The following is a 22,860-nucleotide window of genomic DNA, read 5'->3' as shown; positions in this document are numbered from 1 at the left end:
AAGATGTATGGCACGGAAGGTTTACGGAAACTGAAAAGCCTGCAGAAGTGGAAATGCCCATTTGGCTACCGTGGGAAAATGACTTCATCGAAATATGTAGTTGACAGAAAAAATACGACGGTGAGTCATTATCTTCCTGTCGCGGCCACGGAAGGATGTGCTCATTACCAGACACACTCATCTACGCACGCACGCACGCGCATCCCCTCTCCCCCCCCCCCCCCCCCACACTTGCACACACGCGCGCGCACTCAAATAATTTGCTTCCGCAACGATGAGCGTTTAGTGCCAAAGTGTGATCTGCTCAGAGTTCGATGCGGGGTAGGGCCCGAAATGCACTGAAAATCGGGCTTGCGCGCGCGCCTGTTATCTAGTTTCGGAAACAGGAACTGCTCTCTCCATTGTGTAACTCGATGCTAAAAAGGCGCGAAATTCACTGTTTTGGGAAAACTACGAGTTCAGGTTCACTGACTGGAAGTAGAGGACATTAAGCATCAGGTTATACTGAACATTTAGATGAAAGTCGCTTGTTCATTTCAAGGCTTGCCGTTATTCTCTCAGGTGCCAGGAGATTGGTTCCGTATAACTCTCGCTTACTCCACCAAACATGTCGTAGGCATTTACAGCGCTTACCTTCCTTTTAGTTATTTGATAACAAAACAAAGACCAACTCACCAAGCATGTAGCCTCTCTTGCGGTCATACTGGTATTTCATGTTGATGCTGAGTGGTTCGTGCTGGTTGGGGGTGGCGGGGGGTGTGGGGGGACCGTTGGACCCCCCGGGCTGGGAGGAACACTCGCTGGAGCAGTCATCACTGGGGGAGGACGTGTCCCGACCCCCCGGGCCTTTCACCATCACCCCCTGGGGGAGGGGGGTGTTGTTGTCGTTGGACTGGTTAGCTCCCTTGAGGGGCTTGCGACGGCGAGGTTGGTACTTGTAGTCCGGGTGGTCCTTCTTGTGCTGTACACGGAGACGCTCCGCTTCGTCCACGAACGGTTTCTTCTCGTTCTCGTTCAGCAACCTGCACGTGACAAACGCCAGACAGTTAGTACGAGGAATGATTAAATGGAGGAATTGAACAAAAAAAGAGTCATAGTGATGCTGTCATGTTTTTTAAGATGTGTGTTTTATTTTCTTGTTCTCGTTCAGCAACTTGCACGTGAAATAGGCTAAAGAGTAAGTCGTGGGGAAGGATTGAATGAAGGCATGGGACAGGTAGAAAATGAGTGTCATCGTGATGCTGTCATCTCGTATATGTTACTCCAGATGTTGTTTTTTCTCGTTCTCGTTTAGCAAATTCCACGCGAGAAATGCCAGACAGTAAGTTGAAAGTTTAATGAGATATAAGCCGGGACAGCTATTGAATGAAGGAATTAGACAGGTAGAAGGAAACATGTCCTCGTGGTGCTGTCAAAAGTGATATGTTACTCTCGATGATCTTTTTCTCATTCTCGTTTCGCAATCTGCTCGTGAAATGATATAAATAAGAGACTACATGGTGTTTTTCCTGGTCTTTGACACAGGGGGAGGAAGGAAGAGAAAAAGATAGAAGAAGGAAGACAGATGCGCAGACTATACGGACAGCTGTGCAAACAGACCTAAACAAAACACAAACAATCTCACCACCTAACAATAGGTTCACAAACTGACTCATGGGATCGGGAAGGAGGGATACAAATTGGGAGGAACCGGGGGTGCGGATGGTAGTAGAAACAAGGAGCTAGAGCGAAGGGGATTAAGAGGTAAGGGGGGGGGGTGGTCAGGATGTGTCCACTTCCACTTTTTCTAGTTGTTTTTGTTGATGTTTTCTTCCGACTCTGGCGCGAGTTCCTGTGTGTTTCAAACACTTCCCCAAACATCAGAGGGTCCTGAGGAGGAAGAGATTCGACTCTCGCTTCGGGTCACTGGCGTGTATACAATGAACAAGGTGGGGGTATATAACTCTGACGCAGAAAGAAACCAAAAGCGGTAAATGAAACCAAGGCTAGGATGACCTCACTCCGAGCCCCCAATTGCAAAAAGAATATTTCTGAAAAATATCCCAACAACAATCGATTTTCCAGAAAAAAATCAGGTTCGAAAATGTCGGCAGCCATCTGAAATGTGGCCATCATTCCGTGAGAGAGAGAGAGAGAGAGAGAGAGAGAGAGAGAGAGAGAGAGAGAGAGAGAGAGAGAGAGAGAGAGAGAGAGAGAGAGACAGAGACAGAGACAGAGACAGAGACAGAGACAGACAGACATACAGACAGACGGAAAAACAGACAGACAGAGAGAGACAGAGAGAGAGACAGAGAGAGAGAGAGACAGAGACAGACAGACAGACAGACAGACAGAGAGAGACAGACAGAGAGACAAACAGACAGACAGAGACAGACAGAGAGACAAACAGAGAGAGTGACAGAGACAGACAGACAGAGACAGACAGACAGACAGACAGATATGTCTTCACTTAAAAAGGGGTGTAAAGCAAGTTCACTCCCCTCCCCTCCTCTCTCTCACTTCTTTTTATTAAATATATTCCCTCCTATAATTTATGCCCTCCTTTTTCCCCCTTGAAGATAGAATCTGACCTTGGGGTCAACTGTGCGTACGTGCAGTGACGCTGTGTATGACGTCAGATGCCACTGTTCCGGTCAACGAGTTATCTCCCAGATAGCATCAGACGGGCCTCGTGCGTATTATTTACACAGAAATGAGTTGATGGGATTTAACTTTTTTTCATCTCAAGTGCATGTAGTCTTTTAATGTCCCTGAAAGGGTCTCCTTCAAAAATCTTGACACAGTCACGCTTGTTATGGTACAACAACAACAACAACAACAACAACAATATTAACAACACATTTTCCCTAAAGAGCTCCAACTCCAGAGGACGCAAAAAAATGTTGACTTCATGTTGCAGCAAAACACCTGCCGTTATTCACAAACGTTTCCCCACTCAATGTGATTATGTCGAGCTATCACAAATACGCCTACACAATGTCAATAGCCAACGTGAGAAAAAGTTCACATGAAACTAAGCTGTTTTCTTAGAGAAAAACACACATCGTGAACTCGATTAAATAAAACACAACAACCACACAGCTTAAAAAATCTTCAGTCTAATTACTTAAAGGTACCATGCTGATCGGCTGTCAGTTACAATTTAACGTACAAATTAAAGCCTTTAAACATTTTGATGTGTGCAATGCACACCTCATTTCAGCATGGGTTAGAAGTGCAAAAGGTATCTGTTACAGGGGGGGAAAATTAGCATACAAACCGGAGCCTTTCTCATCATGTCTGTGACATCATTCTCACGTTTCAATTTAATGGCTAAAACGCGCATGACAACACGTATGCCGACCACAAGTGAGAAATTCAGACGAAAACTGGTGGGTTTTTTTTATGTGGGTTTTTTTCCGGGAGGGGGGGGGGGGGAGTTTACATCTACCATGATCATATCACCTAGCGCCTGTTGAAAGTAAGTGATAATCCCAACCCAGATTGCTGTATGTTTTCCCATGTGTATGTTGTGACATGTTGTAAATAACCGATTATGATTTAACGTGTCCTTGCGTACGTTGGCCCCAATTCCACACTGCTCCCAAATTCAATTCTCAAAACTTGATACAAAAAGGTTACTTAAAGATCCCTAGAACTAAGCAGAACTATGGTTTAGAAAAAATATGCTTTTGACTTTATACAGTATAGAATTAATAAGTGTTACTCCAAGTCCTTTGGGTACAATCAAATCATCACTAGCTATTTCGTCTACACTGCTTTTCCCACCGTCTTTGCAAGCTGTCTACTGTCATTCATTCACACAAATCTTACTCGTGTAATTCTCTGCACCTTACAACTCTAGCTCGCAAAGATAAAAGTGACAGGCAAAACGAGCGAAGTTTTTGCTTTATTCCTTTTCCAATCGATTCACTGGTGTAAAGCGTGTGTCAACTACTGATATGCAAAGCGACCTTTCAACCCGCAACGATTACAACGCTCCCTTCACATCTGGATTATTCCCCTTTGCACGGAAGTTTGGTGACAAGCATGAAACATGGCGGAGCGGGGAACTAAATGGTCTTATCGGAATTATAGGGGCATGTCTGGGTAACACTCTATATCAGACCGATGCACTCTGCAAAGATTAATTCCGCGCACTCACGGACCTTAAAATTCATCATTCCGACGACGAATTTAATGTTGAAATTCATCATTCCCACGAATTTAATGTTGAGAGTTGAGAATGCGAACGAGCTGTTGGACTCTGCTGCACGTGTACATATATATTATTTATCTGTCACGCTGTAGGACGTCGTGTCACGAGACACTGTGTGTTAAATATTTATTGGGTAATAAGGAAGGTCCTAAATCTTATAAATGTGGTTTTAACACTCTCTGCATCCAACTCGGACATGTCAAAGAATGTGAACAATTTCTTCACCTTCAGTGCAATTTTGGCTTAAATGAATACTGTATCAAGACATTCACTAATTAATCTTTAAACAGCTTCTGCAGTTTTGAAGGCTTCAAAAATAAATAAGTATTTCAAGAAATTGACTAAATAATTAGTAAACACCATCATCATCATGTGTGTTATTCGTAAATTTAAAAGTCCGGTCTGAGGTCAACTTGACACAGTGGCTTGCAACAACCCATGGCTTATTCATTCAGCAAATATCCCCCACATTACAATATAACTGTTAATTCTACACCCCCCCCCCCCCCACCTTCGTTTAACCAAATCCCCCTTCGTTTAACCAAATTATGCAGAACGTGCTTATTACTAAAACTCTGATCTATCAACAGGAAACAGACGAGGTCGAGTTGTCCACACAAACCGGAAGGGTCAATTGGGTCCTTTAGGACCGCACAAAAAGCACTAAAATCTAAATTCTGTTTCCGCTTCCGTGACGAAACAAGTACGTTACGATTTATGGAAGGCAATAACGTTTTCAACGCAGGGCCACAAAACTGGAGGATAATCTGTAACATGCTCACGGCTCGCGTCAACATGACACTTTAATTCCAGTCTTCACAGGTACACGGCAATGTGCATGTACGCTTTAAGGTGTTGTAATAAACTGTTGGCCATAATCACAGGAAGCCGGGTCATCTCTTGGTGGGTAAGTAAAGAAAGTCTGAAAGACATAACCGACAGAGGAAAATAAACAAGAGAGGGCAAGAAAAAAGAGACTTAGGATTTAAAGGAACGAAGGGAGGAAGAGAGAAGAAAGCCAAACGGAGAAAGGACGGTTGTATAAGAAATGATAGGACAACTTAAAGGAAAACTTTCTTTCGGGAAGAAAGCAAACTCAAATATGTCTGGTTATGAAGTTTTTAAAACTGAGACCTTTTTTTAACATAGAATGTGTGTCACTGAGCAATGTAAATTGATTAGCTATGTCTTCTTCTTCTGCGTTCGTGGGCTGAAACTCCCACGTGCACTCGTGGTTTGCACGAGTGGAAGTTTACGTGTGTGACCGTTTTTACCCCGCCATTTAGGCAGCCATACGCCGCTTTCGGAGGAAGCATGCTGGGTATTTTCGTGTTTCTATAACCCACCGAACTCTGACATGGATTACAGGATCTTTTACGTGCGCACTTGGTCTTGTGCTTGCGTGTACACACGGGGGTGTTTGGACACCGAGGAGAGTCTGCACACAAAGTTGACTCTGAGAAATAAATCTCTCGCCGAACGTGGGGACGAACTCACGCTGACAGCGGCCAACTGGATACAAATCCAGCGCGCTACCGACTGAGCTACATCCCCGCCCCGATTAGCTACGTCATGCATGTTCCTGAAAGAAGTAAATACGAATCATACGACAACAAATACTGCTGCGCGAGTTTTCTCGATGCATGCACAGCATTTAAATAAAATTTTAAAAAAAATTATATTTGCACCACACTGATGATTATTCTATAATTCAGATAACTATGGACGTTCATTGCAAGATTTGTTCCCCTGTTTTCTTTGCAAATAGTGGAAATTGACTTTTCGCCGCAAGTTTTTATGTATTCTACGTGCACATCTGTGTGCCCTAGTGAGTCATGAATGAAATAAATGACATGCAACTGCTTGTGACGTCACAGCTACAGCAAAAAATGACACACAATGATCGCTTCTGCTCAAAGTCGCGATCCATCACTTTTCGCAAGCTACAGAGGTTAGAAAGGCAGACGATAAAAACAGCTATAACAAATGGAAGTTGTTACTGTTTCAACGCACTGGTGACATGAATAACTTTTCTTTACAAGGTCAGCTTGTGTTGACTTTTTTCTTTGAATGAGTGTATGTGGAGTCACGTTGAAGCCGACTACGCAATTTTTTTGTTTTTTTTTTGTTTTGTTTAACGCCCAGCCGACCACGAAGGGCCATATCAGGGCGGTGCTGCTTTGACATTTAACGTGCGCCACACACAAGACAGAAGTCGCAGCACAGGCTTCATGTCTCACCCAGTCACATTATTCTGACACCGGACCAACCAGTCCTAGAACTAACCCCATAATGCCAGACGCCAGGCGGAGCAGCCACTAGATTGCCAATTTTAAAGTCTTAGGTATGACCCGGCCGGGGTTCGAACCCACGACCTCCCGATCACGGGGCGGACGCCTTACCACTAGGCCAAGGTCGCTCTACTTTTTTCTTTGAGTGGCTGCTGGCTGTTTGAAATATATTTTATTTAATTTCCTTAATTTCGTTTCTGGGAAAGCGTATGACAATAAACTATTCTATGAATAATGACAGTGTTGTCTTTTTCTCTGTGGAGTTACGACAAAGAACACGCGTGCAATCGTTCCATGTTTAAAAAAAAAAAAAAGAAGGTCTTTCCTTTTAAATATACTGCTGAATGTAATTCTGAAGTTCCTTTCTTTTCTGCATGGAAAAGTGTACGACTGCTACACTATTCCAACAATGGTTTTATAAGTGTGAAGCAGGAAAGAAGAAGAAGCCATGAGGAAAATTGGAGAGAGAGAAACACTTCGAAGAATGCAAGACTTGAGTGAAAGAGAGAAGCAAAATAATGAGAGAAAAAATGTCACATATTTGTTAATCCCCGTCTCTTTCTCTGTCCCCCACCCACCCACCACCATCTTCCAGCCAGCCAGGTGTGGAAAATGAAATTGTGTGACAAGAACAACATGACGGCTGATGGATGCAGGGACAAGGGAGGTAAAGCAGGGAGCAAAGGGGAGAGAACTGGAGCCGATCAAGATGGCGATGTCTCTCAGTCGACAGTCACACAAAACGGAGGTCATGCTTGAAAGCCAAGCAAGGGGGTAAATAAATAATTATGAAAGATATAGCGTCGCTGTCATGGTAACGGGGTGATATAGGTACGACTGATGACCGGCGAACACAGGAGTAGGATTCTGAAGGCTTAAAACGTACTAAGCATGTCCGCATGTTACAATTTGATGGGTCTCAGCTGAGGAGGAACTGAGTTCATGTGCGATGGCTTGGCGTGCTCAGAATTCGTTTGGTGGGGTTGTTCCTTCTTTTAGCGTATCTCAGTTTTCCGCGATGCATGGAGACATGGCACTAGCATAATCACAAAACAAGCCATTTGGACTCGACATTTCTCAAAAGAAAAAGACATTCAATGGGTCAGTTTTTCAGTCAAGGTTGTCAGTATTGCTATGAATTCCTACTAATATGCTTTTTGTGCAATGTTTTAGCTTCACTGTCAATTTGAACGACACTTAACACCAAACAGTAAACACTGTCTGTAATTGCAAATATTAATGGCCAATGACATGCAGTACAACCTGACTATATTCTTCCTACTCTCTTCGCATGCTCCGAAACCTCCTCCAACAACAGATGCACGATGTTTTTCTTGAAGACAACAAACCTACAAGTGCAATTAAACAACAACACTGCAAGTGCAGTTAGACAACATAACTGCAAGTGCAGTTAGACAACAAAACTACGAGTGCAGTTAGACAACATAACTGCAAGTGCAAAGACCAAAAAAAATTAAAAGGGCAATTAGACTGACAACAAAAGTGCAAAAAAGTACTCGCATAGCACGAAAACAGGAAGTAGAGCATAAGGTCAAAGGCCACCAGCCTTGCATGTTCACGTGATAGTAGAGTCTGTCAGTTTCATGCAACGACGAAAATTCTCAAGTTAAATTTATCTCCGCAAAACCCTCGTGTACCGAACGAAGGAAGTGCCCAGTCAAGTTTTGACACTGCTTACACGACGTTTTATAACTTCTGTTCGCATCCACCTTTTTCCTCCTTCATTTTCTCTACCGCTGAGTCACACGAGATTCTGCTCTGCTTTTGATATCACTCAGAAGCAAGTCAAGAAGCAAACAAGCTAGAGCATGCATGCACGTGCATTGAGCTTGCGCACATATCGTGAACACACATGAACAAACGCGCGCGTATACACACACACAGAGAGAGAGAGAGAGAGAGAGAGAGAGAGAGAGAGAGAGAGAGAGAGAGAGAGAGAGAGAGGTATTCAGATTTTTGCTTGCACGAGGTTGTTTCCTCCAATGAAACTAGAGAAGAAAACAAGTCAGCTTTCTATAATCGCATTTCTGCGATTTCATTCTGTTTTTCTTATGTTGCAATGTGTGTACGTCAACCGCAGCCAAATTTTCGTCATCTGCCGACTGTTTTGACTGGCAAGTGACGATGATTATCCTGTGGTGAAATACAAACAGAGTCTATTAATGCATCATGCATTCAGTCATTACCCCTTAAAACAATTCAGCTGCAGCGCATTTGCGTTTAACTCTGTTACAGTAGACCAATTTCTACTGACACACCAGAGATTCCCATGGTATCCATGGCTTCACATCCCAGCAGGATCGCTGCACGATCCTGTCATCGCCTGACGCAACAACAGCTCCAATGACGCTCCGATGCTGAAACTGTTACGACGCCAATCAGTTGGGGAAATACTAACACATGTCCGGAATCGGTATAGGCTAGCCTGGAACGCAGAGACTCTTTGATGTGACAATTCCGGCATGCCTGAAATATCGTCCCAATTCGGCCTTTCCTGTTTGTCTGCCTTGTGCAATGCAAACAAATGGTAGAGGAAATGGGTAGGTGGGGAGGGAGGGGAGGTGGGGGCAGTTGATGAAGAAGACAGACACTTTCGGGGCAGGGCGTGGACTTTGTTTGCCTTGCGTCCAAACTATTTTGTCAGCCTTGTGCAATGTCCGTTAGAGCCGCTAACAAAGGGAGAGGCACTGAAAGGGGAGGGTGGTCATCCTGAGACCAGTCGCGTAGCTTAGAACCTTACATTGCTTAATCTTGTTTGCGTTGTGTAACCCTTGCTTCCATTGCGGATTAGAGAATGATGATATTTTCAAACTTAGGATGAGACTGCTTTTCTGTGTGTACGTTTAGATATCTATTTCAATTCGTGTGTGTCAGAAATGTCTTTGTGCCGTTTAACAAAAATGAAACTGCAACTTATTTTTCAAATTTCCCAATCGTTTTAATCTACAAGAACAATGCTTTACTCGAACTTTCCAATGCAAAAGAAGAAATCAGTGCCAAAATTTAAGAATCGACCCAGTTTCTATTTATATCATCAAACCAAAGCTGAGAAAGTGTTAATTATGCAACTATTTAGCGCCTGGCGATCCATTATGGAACCGGAAGCACACGAGAAACGCCACCTACCGGCCAGGGTGGGGAAACTGATTTAATCTGTTGATTGTGTCACAGACTGATGTCGAATATCTTAGTGGGGAGCAGTGCCAAGCTGACCAAAACCGGACATGACAGATAACTGACCCCCCCTTCTGTAACGAATTTCACTTGCTGTGTCCGAGCAGAAGGGATGGTGAGGAAGTAAGCGACAGACCCAATACAATCCATTGACCTGCTGGTCTAGATGCTAAGCCTTAGCTCTGACACTCTGCGATTGGTTAGATGTTAGAAACAATCATGCTGAAACGGGGTGCGAGGTACAGGTTACAATCATCAAGAAGCTAGCTACTCAGCAGGAAGCCTAATGAATACATTTATATCATACTGGGTAGGGCGTTCTTGGCATTAATTTATATACGCGGAACAGGTGGTTGGTGAAGGGTGGATGCCGCTGGGCTATAACTACCTTATATATATAACTCATGCGTGTTTGAAATAAAGTTTGCTTCTCCTACTGCGAAATCAGCTAACTAATTGAATTTTAGATTGTACATACATATTGCTAGGCTGAATCTGATCATATTCGCGGGTATAACACTCCCTCTTGTCAAAACTGCGTAACTAACTAAACGATCATCCTGACCAATCCTACAGCAGTCACTGACCGGGACCTCCGCATCGAAAACTGCACCTAATCATCATGAAGTGCGCCGGTCAACCTATATTAGGGTGTTGTCAGTCACGGAGAAGAAAGTCCCTGCTTCAGCCTCTCTGTCTCACGGCGTATATAATGGGGGAGACATGCAGAGGATGCAAAATTCTTCTGATGATGGATAAAGTTACCGGGAGAAGCCATCTCGACGCCTCCACTGTCCGGTTTGTCAGCCTCCCGGAGTGACCACTGTTTATGATCCGGACATCTACAGACAGACTTATACACTGGACATTATCTAGGCGCTGTTTACTCATTCATGCCGTTACTTATCAAAAGGGTTGACGTGCTTGTCTAGACGGTCCAGACTTTGAGAGTCAAATACAAGAAATTTTATTCATGACAAGTGTAATAAGCTAACGTACAGAACACTTACAAGGTTATCAAACTATTTTTCAGTGGACAATCATTATAGGGTGACAAGACGATAAATGCTTTAGTAGTTTTCTTCTCTTTGTTTTTGTTTTGTTGTTGTTGGAGGGGGGTGGGTGGGTGGGGGGGGGGGGGTGGGGGGGTGTCCAGTTCATTTGTGATTCATTTTCACGGTGCCATGAGATTATATTCTGTGGATTAGAGGAGCGAAACAAGTCAAACAAATAATATGTGCTCAGGGACAAGTTATTCTTTGAATTTAGAGGATGATATCTGGTCCAGATACAGACTTTTCTGGACGTTGTGTCGGAAGCGGGATTGGTTTGGTCAGGGTGAAGATTCAGATTGCCAGTGACAGGTTGGGGATTGGATACGCCAAAGATCACACCCACTGTCTCACCTAATCGGCGCCTTTCCCGTCAAGAGGCTTGGCCGCTAAAGCAATAGACCACCTAAACACTATTGCCCTACATACAAAAACTCAAAACTTACACGCCGAGAGGCAAACAAAAAATATAAGCACACCACCAACAGAATACCTGGGAGAGTAAAAAACTGAAATAGTAAAATTATAAAGAAAAAGTGCTTGGAGGTGTGTGCATCTCAACTGCTGAGAAAAAGAGTTCTTTATTTTAAAAATGAGATGTGTTTTTTTAGGAACACCTCCTGATGTTCAGTTTGGGCAAGTTCCAGTCATTGACATTGTGAAGCAGCAGACAGCAACATGATCTTGTGTGTATCATTGCCTGTCTTCGCTTCACTGAGAAATAAGGAAATGCACGCAAATCTTTATTGACTTTTTAAAGTGATATTGAAACTTATAAGCCAGTGTTTCCCCTCTTCTGGACATTTTCCATTCTCATTTTTGAATACATAATATATTATGATATGGAGGGAAATGGTCTGAGGTCTTTTCACCTCAACAGTTCAAAGAAGCCGGGAATCCAACCCCACGTCACAAAAAGAAAAACTTGGAAAGGTGTGGAGGTCAAGCGAAGACGGACTGACCATGACGTCCGGTGACATTCCACCCCTAACCCCTGCACGTGCTGCCAAATGCCGCAGGGTGGCGCCACTGCTCGTTTCCGCTGTCATGGCGTCCCTACAACACGCTTCGCCACCCCTGCGGCGTTTACCCGGGGGTTAGTGCGAACATGGGGGGCCGGAGTTTAGGGCCGCACCGCCAGATTCCACAGCAATTAGCTTGTGTTGCTTCGCCCCGCTGCCGGTGTTTGACAGGAACAAGCCCCCTGTGGCACGCGCACCCCCCGGCGGGTTCAACGACAACAAGGAGGGAAAGCGACACTCGATCCGGGCCTTGCCGGCAACTGTTACATCAAAGTGGAGATGGCTTCAGCCTGTGTGTGTAGTTTGGGGGGGGGGGGGGGTTGAGGGATGTTCTTTCACGCTTGTGGTGAAAATATGCTGAGGTGGGGTCACAAAAAAATTAAAAATTAAAAATAAACAGAAATGAAAAGAAGAGAAGATGGCAAAAGAAAGAAAAACAAAACTTGACTAAATGTAAAAAGCGACATGAACACAATCCAAAGTGGATACGTCAAAATAAAAGAGAATTCTTCCAAAAGAACGACCTGTTACAGTGAAGTGCCCGCTCTTCCCCCAGTTCCTCTTTGAACTTTCCTTCACAAAATCCATGTTCCACCGTGGAAAGTAGCAATAAACACGAGTACAACAACATCAAAACACAAAAAGCATGAAGTCAGCGTATACTCTCACGGTTCGAAACCTCCGCAAAAGCATGTCTGGATGCAAACCGACCTCCTTTGCGAGGAGAGCTCTTGCGGCAAGGGCCGATACTCTTTACTACTCAGGGTGCAAACTCGGCCGATGCCTAGCCCCGATTGGGATACCAATTACCGTTTTGCGGCAAAACAGGACACGGTGATACGTCGACCGATATGTCGAATCGGGTCTGAGTGGTCCCGAGACATGCTTTCCCGTGACATGAGTAAAAGACCGAGGCGACAGCCAGTCGCGGCGCCGCCATCTTGGGGAGCTAGGAATCACGGGACGGCTGTTTGTAAAAGGGAGATAACCCGCTCTAGGTATCCCGGCATCCCGCTGTGACAAGATGGCGGGGCTACGGTGGTGAGGCTCTTTATATGAGAGAGACTATCACATCCAGATCAGGAGAGAAAGAGGGGAGAGAGGGCGATTGGAGCGGGGAATTGTTTGTTGTACTGATGGCCGATCTGTTGCAAAGTTTAGCAATAAAGTGCATGTGTGTATTTACTTTCTCGAGACATGAAGGCTTTCAACGAAGGTGGCTTTTGGGGGGAAAAAACAAGAAGAGAGAGAGAGAGAGAGAGAGAGAAAGAGAGAGAGAGAGAGAGAGAGAGAGAGAGAGAGAGAGAGAGAGAGAGAGAGAGAGAGAGAGAGAGAGAGTTTGCAAACTGAAACAATGTAACCAAGCAATGTTACCGTCGTCATTTTCTACTATTGCATCTTCAAATTTTAATTATCAAATGAATTGTTTTCGCGCGATTCTGCTTTGCTTTTGAACCGCACTTATCAAACAAAGTCCTAACTTTGCAGGAGGCGCGAAATTGTGAAATCATGTTTGAGGTTTTACAGTCGGAGTAGCTATTTCCTCGGGTTTGTAGATACAATCTTTGCCAGCAATTCTCTCTTCAGTCACGGACGGAAGAAACACTGAAGTGCATAATGAAGCAAACATTCGAAAACAATAAGAAACGCCCACTTAAATTGCCGTTGGCGGAATTCAACGTAGGTGTAGGAGTATATTCTTCTTCTTCTTCTGCGTTCGTGGGCTGAAACTCCCACGTACACTCGTGTTTTTGCACGAGTGGAATTTTACGTGTATGACCGTTTTTACCCCGCCATTTAGGCAGCCATACGCCGTTTTCGGAGGAAGCATGCTGGGTATTTTCGTGTTTCTATAACCCACCGAACTCTGACATGGATTACAGGATCTTTTTCGTGCGCACTTGGTCTTGTGCTTGCGTGTACACACGAAGGGGGATAAGCCACTAGCAGGTCTGCACATAAGTTGACCTGGGAGATCGGAAAAATCTCCACACTTAACCCACCAGGCGGCCGCGACCGGGATTCGAACCCTCGACCTTCCGATTAAGAGGCCGACGTCTTACCACCCCGCCACAGCGCCCGTCGTAGGAGTATCATTATTAAGATTGTGCCTTGTAATGATCTAATCCAATTCAAATTTGTGCCCGCGTTAACATGCGGTGATTTCGACATGTTTTGAGTCTTCCCACGGTGAAGGCATAACAGACAAAAGGAGACACAGCACTGGAGGTACAGGATGCTCTGTACAGAAGTTGGTATACTCTAACAGCATGAAGAGCTGAGAAAAACATTTTATATAGAATGCCTTTACCTTTTTCAAACATATCGTATAGTTTGTTTACTGCAGAATATTTTTTTGACATTTAAAAAGTGCCCAGAAATTGAATGCATATTTACATTTAAAACAATCTTTGCTTCCTAACTAACACCAAAAACTGCATTTACACATTTGCAACCTCAGCAATTTGTTAATTTCTGTCCCGAGTGACTTGTTTAAGGTTCCCAAAATTGATCCTTCGTGCGATCACGTTCGAATTGTTTCTATCCTTACTATGTCGTTTCTTTTTTAAATCTTTAAACTGATTCTTCATGCGTTTTCGTGTGTATATATCCTTACTATGTCGTTTCTTTTTAAAATCTTTAAACTGATTCTTCATGCGTTTTCGTGTGTATATATCCTTACTATGTCGTTTCTTTTTAAAATCTTTAAACTGATTCTTCATGCGTTTTCGTGTGTATATATCCTTACTATGTCGTTTCTTTTTAAAATCTTTAAACTGATTCTTCATGCGTTTTCGTGTGTTTCTATCCTTACTATGTCGTTTCTTTTTTAAAATCTTTAAACTGATTCTTCATGCGTTTTCGTGTGTTTCTATCCTTACTATGTCGTTTCTTTTTTAAAATCTTTAAACTGATTCTTCATGCGTTTTCGTGTGTATATATCCTTACTATGTCGTTTCTTTTTAAAATCTTTAAACTGATTCTTCATGCGTTTTCGTGTGTTTCTATCCTTACTATGTCGTTTCTTTTTTAAAATCTTTAAACTGATTCTTCATGCGTTTTCGTGTGTTTCTATCCTTACTATGTCGTTTCTTTTTAAAATCTTTAAACTGATTCTTCATGCGTTTTCGTGTGTTTCTATCCTTACTATGTCGTTTCTTTTTAAAATCTTTAAACTGATTCTTCATGCGCTTTCGTGTGTATATATCCTTACTATGTCGTTTCTTTTTTAAATCTTTAAACTGATTCTTCATGCGTTTTCGTGTGTATATATCCTTACTATGTCGTTTCTTTTTAAAATCTTTAAACTGATTCTTCATGCGTTTTCGTGTGTATATATCCTTACTATGTCGTTTCTTTTTAAAATCTTTAAACTGATTCTTCATGCGTTTTCGTGTGTATATATCCTTACTATGTCGTTTCTTTTTAAAATCTTTAAACTGATTCTTCATGCGTTTTCGTGTGTATATATCCTTACTATGTCGTTTCTTTTTAAAATCTTTAAACTGATTCTTCATGCGTTTTCGTGTGTATATATCCTTACTATGTCGTTTCTTTTTAAAATCTTTAAACTGATTCTTCATGCGTTTTCGTGTGTATATATCCTTACTATGTCGTTTCTTTTTAAAATCTTTAAACTGATTCTTCATGCGTTTTCGTGTGTTTCTATCCTTACTGTGTCGTTTCTCTTTTAACATCTTGAAACTGATTCAAGCGGAGATTCAGGACTCAGGACTCACTCAAGACTGGTTGGAGTGTAAAGTGTTATCGGCCTCTCCCAGTGTGACCAGAATGCTCCAAATTTCCCCCCTCTCTTGCTCGCTCCGCCATAACGCACTGAGGGGCCTCGCTATCACAATGAGGCACTCGCCCCGTCTTTTCACCCAACCCACGGCGAATGAAGCCAACTACAATGGCGCCACCGCGGACCCCACCGAATAATGAAGAAGGGAACCAACTGCATAATATTTTTTCGCTTGGTAGGTCTACGAGGATAAATATGCAGTGCACCCCTGAAGATAATTGCAGGGTAGATGAAGATTCTTTTAACCCCATTCTCTTTCCTCATAGCGAGACGAAAAGATTGTTTCCATCATTTATTTCTCTCTCACAGGGGTGTTAGTTTATTTTTCCGGTTGAGTGTGCAATGTGGGTTTAAAACTGTCCTCGTAAATTTAGTGAAATGTGTGGCTTTTAACGTGGAAAATGCGTACGAATTTGAATCCGTGTAATCTCTGCGACAGTGCAAAGTAGAACCATTAAAGTTTTCGTAAGTGTAATAAAGCTTCACATTGAAACTATTTGCGCATACATTACATCCTACATCACAGTATGAAAACTGTAACTGGTACTGTGCCTTAATGCTAACTTCAAAACTTATTTTTGTGAAGCTCTGCAAGTCTTGGTATGAGAATGTCGACCACACCTGAACACCGTGACCCGAACATCGACTATACTCACGCTCCAAGGGTATTACAATAAAGATATATATATACATATACAAAAAATATATAGTGCATTATAATCAACCCTACAATTAGACGGACCCCACAACCACATGCACTAATCCTATAACCACACCTCAGTCGTGTCGATTCTTATTTTCTTTCTTTCTGAATTCCGCTTTCTTTTCTTCTTTCTCAATTTTGCCCAAAAAAATCTCTGCCAAGGAACTCCCATGCTGCTCACATATGTACGCTTCATTACCATTTTAGTTGAAAAGCTCACTTCATATTCCGACCGTGTTTACTGGTTCAGCATGCCGATGTTTACAGCTGACTGCTTCGCACTTGAAAACCAGTTAATCTAGAACCAACTGATTAAAAATCCGTCCGCTTTCTTAACTTTTTGTCGATATTTGCAAACCGTGAATGTAATTCGCCACACACACACCGTATTGCGACGAGAAACCGAATCACAAATAAGAGACCGAATCACAAATAAGAGACCGAATCCGAAAGAAAAGCCCGGATCACAAAATGATGTCTCGGGGTGTCACCCGTGAACTCTGGGGTTAACGCTAAAGTCACTAAGTCCCGCGAAAGGTTTTCAGCCCAAAAATATTGTTTGCTTCGAGACGGGTTGAGCATTTGTTGATTGCATGCGTGTTCAATGCGGGCGGGTATAGTGCGACGGGGGAAATAGTGTGAGAGCCTCGCGCTTGATTTGTTGAGTAGCGTGGTAGTCTCAATGGCGATTCAAGGACCATTCAAGTGCTGCTCAATCGCGAACAAAATACACACAAAAGAGGGGCGGCGTAGCAGGTAATTAAAATCAGCGCAGACGAAATTGATACATGACTTTGAGCCGATTTCGGAGAATAGCCTGGCGGATCGCAGGAGAAGAACCGGCTCCCTCCCTCCTCCACCACCCCACCACCCAACCCCGGACATTTTTATTTTTTATTTTTCTCTCTCTTTTTATTGTTAAGGCGGTAGTTGCTTTTTTTTAGTTTGATTGGGGAAATAACCAATACAATTGACAGATGAAAGGCAACTAAGAATAAATGTAAAGTGAAACTGAAGGAATAAACACAACAATAAAGAGAGAAAGAGTGAGAGACATACAAAGAGAAAGAGAGAGGTGGAGGGAAAGAGAGAGATTCGTCTTGAAAATAATATCTCATCCCTTTGTTCTCCTCATGGCTATAGAGTATAGGGGCCAGAAGAAAAAAAACATACTTATTTTTTAAAAAGGAACATAGTTTTAGAGCTCGGACTAAATCAATGTCACTCAAACGAAAAATGCATGTCAACATTACTTTACCTACAGAATAAATTATTGTCATTTGCCCCTGAGAGTGCTCGCAAAGTATTCCCAAGATATGCAGTCGCTGCACTTTCACATTCAGTACTTTCTTTGGTATTCTTTTGATCGCACGCACATTTGTTGTTGCAACGTATCAGTTTCACCCGCATTTTTTTCTTTTTTTTCTTGCCCGTACTTATATTATATTATATAGTATGCATTTTCTGAGAAAATATGCATGTGCACACATGCAGACATATAGAGGCACACACAGAGGCGCGCATTCATCGAAAACATAGAGGCGGGCACACACACACACACACACACACATACAGACACACACGACACCATGCACATGAAAGCATTGTCTTCAAAAATGCTTCCCACGGCGCGACATTTTTCCGCCTGGAGTTTTGCCATTCATTGTTTGATGACGGGCAGAGTCGGCAAAGTGTGCCACTACGGGTGTGTTTGATTGTGTGCTTAGGTGCGTGTACGATGTGTGTGTGTGTGTGTGTGTGTGTCTGTCTGTCTATCTGTCTGTATGTGTGTGTGTCTGTCTGTCTGTGTGTCTGTATGTGTGTCTGTGTCTGTGTCTGAGTCTGCATGTGTCTGTATGCCCGCCCCTCAATCTGTGATTTTGTTGTTGTTTTTTTGTCCGTGTGAGTGTCTTCGTCTCTATGCCTTAAAACCAATTCAGCAAACAATATTTTGATTTGTTTGTGTACGTCACACTCAAACCAGTTGTTTTTGAATATATCATCGATTTCCCGTCTCGTGTTTTACTTCATTTTCTTTTTCTGTTTTACTCTCTTTTATCTTTTGTGCATTTGCTTGCTTTTTTGAATTTTCTCTTTTTTTTAGCCCACAATAGCCTTCAAAAAATCGTAAACGGTTTTGAAAATCACAAACCGAATCGTCCTATCCTCTATCGCTAGTCCCACCGCCCTTCCTCCCTCTCTCTGCCCCCCACCCCCTCTCCCTCCGCCATCCTCCTCCTCAATTTTTTTCTTCAGGCCATCTTGTGTCCACTGTCAAACGGACACACGCTGTCCAGCCTGCCCACACGACGTCGTAAATCTGCCCCGCCCTCGCCTGTCAGTCAAGCCGAGGGGGCTGGTCAGTTTCAGGGACTGGTCAATGGCCCTCTGGACGTGTAATATGTCGATGGACAATGATTAAGAGAGTGATTAGTTCTGATGGATTTCAGTCGTGTAGAATTGATTTCTTGTCTGAGTTTTGATGGATTGTCTTGTAGAATTGATTTCTTGTCTGAGTTTTGATGGATTGTCTTGTAGAATTGATTTCTTGTCTGAGTTTTGATGGATTGTCTTGTAGAATTGATTTCTTGTCTGAGTTTTGATGGATTGTCTTGTAGAATTGATTTCTTGTCTGAGTTTTGATGGATTGTCTTGTAGATTTGTTTTCTTTAAGTTTGATGGATTTTACCTTAGAATTGATTTGTCCATTACTGAGTTTGTGAATTTTGTCTTGTAGAATTGATTTTGTTTCTATTAGTTTGGATGTATTGTAGAATTGCAGAATTGACGCTAAAATTCAAGCTTATAACTAATTGATTCTAAGACAGATTTTTTTTACATTGTTTTCTTCGACGTTTACTTGTTTTGGTTTCTGTTTATGTTGGTGTTTATCGATGCCTTTTTGGTTAGTTTGGTCATTAATGAAATATCTCAAAATTGTGGATTTTTTTCATTCTCTTTTACTATTTTTATTTCAAGTCTTCTGCATGCGCATCTGATACAGCTCAAAACACAAAGCTACAAAATCATAGCTGCAGTCTACGTTACAGAAAACCGTGTTTATATTCTGCAAACCATGCACCGCATAAAAGACAGCTACGTGCAAGGGTTTCGAGTTGCAGTAGCGATGTAGACAGTGAGGGCTACTGTTGACATTAGGCAGCCGGTGTAACACGAAATTTTTACTCCACGAAAAATTTACTCCGGAGTAAATATTTCGTACGAAATTCTTACTCCGAGTACACTTTACATACGAGAAAAGAACTCCCCAAGGCACGAAAAAATTACTCCCTCCACGAAATTTTTACTCCCCATTTTTTTTTACTTCCAGTAAAAATCTCGTACGCAAAAATGGGATGCGGGCGAAGGGATAATGCCAATAAGTGATCTCGCGCACACGAATGTCGCGCTACCCTCCTTCCACCCCTTCCACCACCAAGACTAACAGGGGACAAGGGAGTAAACATTTCGTACACCTGGCATGGGAAGTTAAATTGCTCGTGTTGGGGTGAAGTAATTTATTCGTTATTTATTCGTCAGGGGAGAAACATTTTTGAACGAAATATTTACTCGGAACTCACCTGTCTTGGGGAGTAATTTTCTCGTGCAATGGGGGAGTGCTTTTTTCGTAAAGGGAGTAACTTTTTCGTACGAAATGTTTACTCCGGAGTAAAAATCTCGTGGGAGTAATTTTCTCGTGTTACACCGGCGTAAGTGTGGGGTCCATATGCCTCAGAGCGGCAAACTTTCGCTGAATGTGTGTGCATGTGTATGTTTGGAGTTCATTCCTAATAGCGGTGGTTATCAGATTAGGGTGGTATTAATAATACGCTGCTCGTGACAAAAGAAAAAAACTGAAAGTGAGGGTAGAAACATTTATATAAAATCGTGAGAAAACACTTTGGCTAGGAACAAGCTGGGGACAATATTTCACAAAAAGGAATTCATTTTAGTTTAACACAACTGCTAAAACAACTATGGGAGAAAAGGCGGAACAGAACAAAACAAAAATACATATTAAACAAATACGAACACACAGTTGTGTTGTTATAAGACACAACTGCTCAACCCAATCACAAACTATATATTAACCAAAATCTAGCCCACGAAGGCAGAGAGAGAGAGAGAGAGAGAGAGAGAGAGAGAGAGAGAGAGACAGACAGACAGACAGACAGACAGACAGACAGACAGATAGACAGACAGACAGACAGACACAGAGACAGAGAGAGAGAGAGACAGAGAGAGAGAGAGAGAGAGAGAGAGAGAGAGAGAGAGAGAGAGAGAAGAAAAAAAACTAGACTCGCAAGAGAAATATGCAACTTTCTTTGGTAAACCTGCTTCTACAGTTCTCAAATATTGCCCTATTTCGGGGTTTCTTTCAAGAAAATCTGTACTCGTATATTTTCGTTATTCTCTCTTCGTTTCGTGTTGTTCTTTCTTTGGGAGATCTAAAATCTTGTTTCAGCGAAGTTGCTGTCAGGTTACTACCCCATGTTCCGTGTCAAGGTTGCAACCTAATTACCCAGAATCCAAAGCTGTACAACAAGGTGATAGCAGTGATAAATGAGGCAAGGGACGTCACTCCAGCCACGCGTCCCAAAGGGATAGCAGCATGCACCCAGAGGGCGCTACAAGCGTTTAAACTCTATTGAAATTACAGAGTGACCTGACAGCTTTCGGGGGAAACTCTAAATGTCTTCATCGTTCTCTCGCAATGACTTTTAAATCCTTCTCTTTAAACGGTTGCTCATCCTGTGGTTGTTTTACTGTGTTGGGGTTGACATCTTGACAGACTTCAACATCCCAGATGTTAGCGCATCATTTGTCGAAATATACTGCAGGTTGCTTGCTAACTTAGTGAATTTGTGTGATGTTCTAAAACGCGACAGTAAATTTTCCCCGTTGTATTTAGAATTGCTTTTTTTCAACATACCTGTAAAATTATTATTTGCAAATTATTTATTGATAGTTGCAATAAAAATCAAATGGCAGAAGAATGCACGATAGTAAGACCTACAGGAGAGCTGAAGTGAAGAATAAAGTTTACGGTTAAATAGCTCATTACCCGCATCAGACATTTAAAAAAAATCGCAATGTAAAAAATCCACCAGAATATTCACTACGCAAACAAAAACATGAGCCATTTCGACCACTTTATCCGTAATGGCATGTCAACAACTTTGCTTCAATACGACCACCATGCAGAATAGCCTGAATAGCAGTCAATAAAGCCATTCTGCAGAATCGAAATAGAACTGGTGATTTATGAGCTGAGGAAAGTCTGGATTCAGAAAAATAAGAGTGCAGAGTTAAAATCCTTTCAAGATTGAAGGTAAACCCACAGTCAAGAAACGACAACTCCGTGAGAACAGGTGAGAAGCGAGTGGATCGAGTTACGGGTCTTGCTTTGGGACAAGACAGGAGGCATCGTTTTTCTTTCACTCACACCTTTGTGCCCTTGACAGCCTCGTGTCACCAGTTTCACCGTCCCTTGCAGTCGCTCAGAAGAAATGGTGCATATTGTGTGATGAGGGTTTTACACTGATGTTATTATGGCAGTACAAATATTTGACAGATGGAAGAACTATAACCCTACTTTCTTACTTTTCCTTTTGTTTACGCTGATAGCCAATCGTATACATTTCCTTCATAAATTTCTAAATTCTTGCCTGTATCAGAACTATAACCCAACTTTCTGGACCCCAAAAGCCTATCGTATACTATTTCTTCATTTGTAAAACCTGGCCTGTATTAGCATTATATTAAAAAGGAATGTATGCCTCGATCGTTTTGGAAAACAAATGTAAATGACAAGAACACAAATCTATTCAAATCTATACAACTCGCGTCCGGAAAAAAAACAAGTCGCGTAAGGCGAAATTACTACATTTAGTCAAGCTGTGGAACTCACAGAATGAAACTGAACGTAGTCCGCCGCTAGTGCAAAAGGCAGTGAAAGTGACGAGCCTGTTTGGCGCGGTAGCGATTGCGCTGTGCTTTACTGTACCTCTCTTCGTTTTAACTTTCTGAGCGTGTTTTTAATCCAAACATATCATATCTATATGTTTTTGGAATCAGGAACCGACAAGGAATAAGATGCAATAGTTTTTAAAACGATTTCGGAAATTTAATTTTGATCATAATTTTCATATTTTTAATTTTCAGAGCTTGTTTTTAATCCAAATATAACATATGTATATGTTTTTGGAATCAGAAAATGACGAAAAATAAGATGAAATTGTTTTTGGATCGTTTAATAAAAAAATAATTTTAATTAGAAGTTTCCGATTTTTAATGACTAAAGTCATTAATTAGTTTTTAAGCCACCAAGCTGAAATGTAATACCAAACCCCGGCCTTCGTCGAAGATTGCTTTGCCAAAATGTCAATCAATTTAATTGAAAAATTAGGGTGTGACAGTGCCGTCTCAACTTTTACAAAAAGCCGGATATGACGTCATCAAAGGTATTTATCGAAAAGATGAAAAAAACGTCCGGGGATATTATACCCAGGAACTCTCATGTCAAATTTCATAAAGATCGGCCCAGTAGTTTAGTCTGAATTGCTCTACACACACACAGACACACAGACACAC

At 42.2% G+C, this 22,860-nt stretch overlaps 1 protein-coding gene across 1 annotated transcript in view; it reads right to left on the bottom strand.

Moving 5' to 3' along the window:
- Positions 1-22,860, bottom strand: part of LOC138959986 (transcription factor Sox-10-like) — a 41,809-nt gene that overhangs the window by 5,749 nt on the left and 13,200 nt on the right. Inside the window, exon 2 of the mRNA XM_070331701.1 lies at positions 676-1,022. Within this exon, the coding sequence (XP_070187802.1) occupies positions 676-1,022 (347 nt within the window). The remainder of the gene's footprint in view (positions 1-675; positions 1,023-22,860) is intronic.

This window comes from Littorina saxatilis, linkage group LG2 (genome assembly GCF_037325665.1).
Source record: "Littorina saxatilis isolate snail1 linkage group LG2, US_GU_Lsax_2.0, whole genome shotgun sequence".
NCBI lineage: Eukaryota > Metazoa > Mollusca > Gastropoda > Littorinimorpha > Littorinidae > Littorina > Littorina saxatilis.
This window is presented reverse-complemented; position numbering and strand designations above follow the sequence as displayed.